Source organism: Limulus polyphemus, unplaced genomic scaffold, assembly GCF_000517525.1.
Source record: "Limulus polyphemus unplaced genomic scaffold, Limulus_polyphemus-2.1.2 Scaffold7122, whole genome shotgun sequence".
NCBI lineage: Eukaryota > Metazoa > Arthropoda > Merostomata > Xiphosura > Limulidae > Limulus > Limulus polyphemus.
In genome coordinates this window covers 12,746-18,014 of record NW_013672732.1, presented here as the reverse complement: position 1 = coordinate 18,014, position 5,269 = coordinate 12,746, and the positions used below count along the sequence as shown (strand labels likewise).

The 5,269-nt window shown below is 37.2% G+C and overlaps 1 protein-coding gene across 1 annotated transcript in view; it reads right to left on the bottom strand.

The window, feature by feature from the left end:
- Positions 1 to 1,020: 1,020 nt before the first annotated feature.
- Positions 1,021 to 5,269, bottom strand: part of LOC106474364 — an 11,280-nt gene continuing 7,031 nt past the window's right edge. Inside the window, exon 5 of the mRNA XM_022402675.1 lies at positions 1,021 to 4,388. Coding sequence (XP_022258383.1) covers positions 1,877 to 4,388 — 2,512 coding nt within the window. The 3' untranslated portion in view covers positions 1,021 to 1,876. The remainder of the gene's footprint in view (positions 4,389 to 5,269) is intronic.

The window sequence follows — 5,269 nt, the reverse complement described above, 5'->3', positions numbered from 1 at the left end:
ATAAGTAAGTTTATTTTAAAGACGGCGTAGTGCGTGTTTAAAAACTGTAAAATACAAACGATTTATTATTCAATTCCTTCGAATATACAACGAAAATATACAGACAAGTTCTAGTAATGTTTCATACTTGCTGATTTATTTATTCACCTCTTTATTAAATTAAATAACAGTATAATTATTTTACTCAAGGGCTATCTGCGCTAGCCGTCCCTAATTTTCACTGGTGAGCAAGAAGGAATTCAGTTGGTCAACAGCATTCACAGCCAGCATTTGGGCTACTCATGTCAGACTGAATAGTGGGACTTGACCGTCACCCTTGTAACGCACCTGAAGATCCATAGTCTGGTAAGATATGTAAAGTTTGTTTGTAATTAAGCAGCTATTACACTGTCTACAATGAAAATACTGTGTTTATTACGCTGTCTACAATGAAAATACTGTTTATTAGACTGTTTACAAAGAAAATACTGTGTTTATCACGCTGTCTACAATGAAAATACTGTGTTTATTACGCTGTCTACAATGAAAATACTGTGGTAAACAGTGTAATAAATTGTAGACAAGTGTAATAAACAGTATTTTCACTGTAGACAGTGTAATAAACACAGTATTTTCATTGTAGACAGCGTAATAAACACAGTATTTTCATTGTGGACGAGTGTAATAAACACAGTATTTTCATTGTAGACAAGTGTAATAAACACAGTATTTTCATTGTAGACAGCGTAATAAACAGTATTTTCATTGTAGACAGCGTAATAAACACAGTATTTTCATTGTAGATAGTGTAATAAACACAGTATTTTCTTTTGTTTATTACACTGTCTACAGTGAAAATACTGTGTTTATTACACTGTCTACATAATACTAATAAAACGAAACGTAGTTTTACGTTTCGGATGTTAATCTTTGCAGTGGATGGTTTTGTATTGTGAACAAATTAAAACATGAGGCTCCAAGCATCACACACAATCTACAATTTATGCATTCTTTATTAAATTATAATATTTTCTCCCAAATGGCCGCCAGACACAGAATATTTACATAATTATTCCACTCAAATTTACACTCTTGATATTTACAATCTTATCCAATTTTTTGTAACTCATGGCTTTGCAGTTGAATATCAAGTGGGACACATTTATCGATTAAACTCCGTTAAGAATATAAATAGTGATTACCCTGACGAAAAGCTCGTTAAAAACTGAGCAGAAACGTGACATCACGCTTTCTTTGCTTTGTTATTAAAAAGTAAATATCCTTCCAGTTAGTAGCACCTTTTCATCTCAGTTGTTGAACTAAATAGTAGGTCTTCATAATTGAACACCAACTTTTCGAGTTTAAGAAACCATTTTTGAAGTATCTAATAAACGAGCAATAAAAATACCACGAAGCTCACCACCAGAAGAAGTTTTCTCAAAACAGATTGTATTTTGGTTTTCATGACAAAGCTATTAATATATATTTAATTTTGAACTGTCAATCAGAGGACAGGTAACCGGCTGCCAACACCTATCTCCAGCTTTTGGGCTGCTCTTTTACCAACGAATAGGGCAAGTATATTTGGCACCGAGTTTCGATCCTGCAACTTGCGAGTCCAGCCTCCTAACTACCAGGTAATGCCAGGCCCTCAAACATAATTATATTACTTAAGAATGCCTTTTACATTCTCTAAATCCCATTCAGCCATTCAGTATGATTGGATTAAACCTTTGATAAATAATATTTTTTCTTATTGTATCTTTTATACTAAAGTCGTGTTTATGACACCATAATTGTTATTAAAATTGTATATTATTAAAGAACTTTATTTGGTAGTTGAAAAACGATCGTCCCATTAAATGTAAGAAGACGTTTCTGCAAAGCTTCTGGGTTTTTATTCTTCATCAGTATAAACACCGTTCATAGCTCTCAATATTGGCGAATTAATTATAATTTCAGTGCTAGACCTTTCTAGAATTGGTCGGCTGGATCTTTCTAAATAATTTCCTTGTTCAGCACCTAAGACCCCTTCATTGGACAAAGACTGGTCGTATAATTTGTCCGCGTTACCAATAACGAGATCGACACCTCTCTCGATATATTCAGGAGAATATATATACTTGGAGGTTGAACGTTCCAAGATTGAATACTGCGTGGAGGTTCGATGGCTTGGCACAGTTGGGACCTCTTCAAGAAATTCAGAGGTCGACCTTTCACCAACACTACGCGATGTTCTGTACGTACAGCCAGTGTCCACACTCCATAGAGATTCTCTGTCATCGCGAGCGAAGTCCACGTCTATTTCGGTCATAGAACGAACGTCCAGACCCTTAACCGATCCTGACCTGGAGGTACGTCTAGAACGAACACTTTCTGGGGACTTTCCTAGGCGGGATGGGTCCCCGATAATCTCGTGAACTGGCGGAAGAGAGCTTTTGCGACTGCGTGGCTGTTCTTGATCACTCCTCTTTCTGTATCGTGGTGATCTCACATCTGGTGAGGGTTGCTGATGAATAGAAGGTTTAGGATAGTCAGGAGTCGTTAGAATTCGAATAATCACGTGCCACTTGTTTGGAGTATACATCTTCTTATAACGCTCATCTTGGCTGATTCGAACAATATCATCAGTTGTGGTGGCTTCTTGAATGAGAGAACGGAATGTCGAGTCTGTGCTGACTACAGCCTTCCACTTTTCTTTGTCTTCTTTAGTTAACTTATGGACACCTTCTGCTGGTGGAGGATGAAGCACCCTAAATATTATATCCCAGTTTGGAGGGTATATATTTGTCTCTGGTGGTAGGGGAGGTGAGTTCGAATGTATTTGAACTGGTGGTTCTGTAACTGTACTCTCAGCATCTCTAAACTTTTCACTAACTTCAGAGAAAGTATCCCATGTCTTACCTGGTGCTGATTCTTCAGGCGGTTCGGATTGGTAATGGGGTATGGTTACATCCCAAGCAGAAGGTGACTTCACTTGTTGTTCCATTGTACCTTTCTTATGCCTGGTGACACGTTCTGTTGCGTGGGTTTCGGTAAGAGTAGTAAGATAAACATCATCAATATTTTGGACAGTGAATTTTGGAACATGAGAAGCAGGTACCAAAGCCTTTCCCCTTGGTGTTTCTGTATCTGATTCCTGATGTGGTATTATTGATTGACTCTTTCGGGTAGTATCCTCTTGAATATCAATAGTCTTTTGAGTGTCCAGGTAGTAGTCTGATAAAGTTGCAACGTGTGTTTTAGGCTTACGAATATATGGCTTGACGGGAGATTCGATTTCGAATTCAGAATGAGACCTGTTGTCATTGTCAGGGATACTACCATAAAGGGAAGGGACATAAGATGATACAGCAGGCGGTCCACGTTCTGGCACTGATTCTATCATCTCAGTGTATGATCGGTTGTCATTATCAGGGATACTACCATAAAGGAAGGGGACATAAGACGATACAGAAGGTGGTCCACATTCTGGCACTGATTTTATCATCTCAGTGTGTGATCGGTTGTCATTATCAGGGATACTACCATAAAGGGAAGGGACATAAGACAATACAGAAGGCGGTCCACGTTCTGGCACTGATTCTATCATCTCAGTGTGCGATTGGTTGTCATTGTCAGAGATACTACCATATAATGAAGGAGAATATGACGATACGGACGGAGTTTTTCGCCTAGTTTTGGTGTACACAGTACCGTCGACTTCTCGTTCTTCACGTGCCATAGCCATTCCATCGACTCTTTCATCCCACATGTGTGTATGCAGGTAATCTTGTTCGTTGATAGTAGTCAGCATTTGTTGCTTAGTTTCACGTGGTCTAGCTTCTCTGCAGTGTATCATCTTTGCATCACGTTTGATTGTTGTTGGAATTGGGACAGAAGAAACACTCTGGGCTCTCTCTGTGTCTTCGGGATAGCTAGATCTTTCACTGAAATCACCAGAAATAAACGCCATATGATAGCCTTGTATGTTGCTGTTGTTAATTAATCCGTTTCTATGCATATAGTCTTCCTCTTCCATAATAGGAGCAGAAGGAGATTCACTTGGGTAGTCTGAGGGAATAGTTTCGATCACTTCTCGTGACCCACGGTGAGACGATACTGACGGTAGCAAAGCAGCTTCCGACCCAGATGGCGATAAGCTTGGTACAACACGTGGTATTGTCATTGGTTCGATAACAGGCAGAAAGGTGGCGCCACTGAGCCTGGTGATTACACTACCAGAAGTAGAAGACAAAGCTTTCTTCTGTCGCACCACCTTGATGTTTCTCTTCTTCAAACAGTAGTAGGCGACACCAACACCAAGCAACAGAAGTGTTAGAAATAACAGAGCACAAATTATCAACAACAACTCAACTTCTGTAAGCTTGGGTGGAACAACAATAGGGGCGATGGGCGCAGGTTCCAACCTATAATAAATCATACACATGACTAATCACAATTTGAGTTAAACATATGTAATAGAAAATACTTAAAAATCGTCTCTATGTAGTTCGGAATTTAAAGTATTCTCAAACATGAATGAAGTAATGTATAACCGAAACGTTACATGATTTATTGTTAATAAACACTTCAAGGTATTTTTTAAACGGTATTAAATGCATAACCGAAACGTTACATAATTTATTGTTAATAAACTCTTCAATGTATTCTTTAAACGGTATTAAAATAATGTATAATCGTATATTTTTGTGCATCACAGATCCCCCTACTTACAATATGAAATTCTAAGAACTTATGAGTGAAAGCAAGGTTAAGTGACTTTTCATAGAACATGCGTGATATTTGTTAAGATAGTCTTATTATCCCTTGAAATTTATTTTATACACAATAAACATATGAACATAACGTTGCACAAACGTATCATATAATCATGTCTATTATATATATATATATATGTATGTATGTGCGTTGTGTGTCTATGTGTTTCAAATCTGAAAACAACAAAAACTAAAACATTATTATTGCAAACTCGATCTTATTAGATTAGAAGCGTAAGATAGCTTAACCCACAAGTCCGGAAAGTGTTGAATAGAGTATTTATCAACTGTATTTTTCATAACACTTGTATAAAAATTCATACCAAAGACTGTACTAACTACTTTTTGCAGTAGCATGTTCTATTGTTAGTGTTACTTTACTACAAGTTTTAAAATGTGTTATTCTTACAGCCTAGTGTAACTGATAGTGATATAGTGTATTAATGAATTAATTGTAGTGATCGTATGAGGCTGTTGGATACTGTATATTGGATGATTTGTACTTTAGTGAGTTTTACTATTCAGATCAT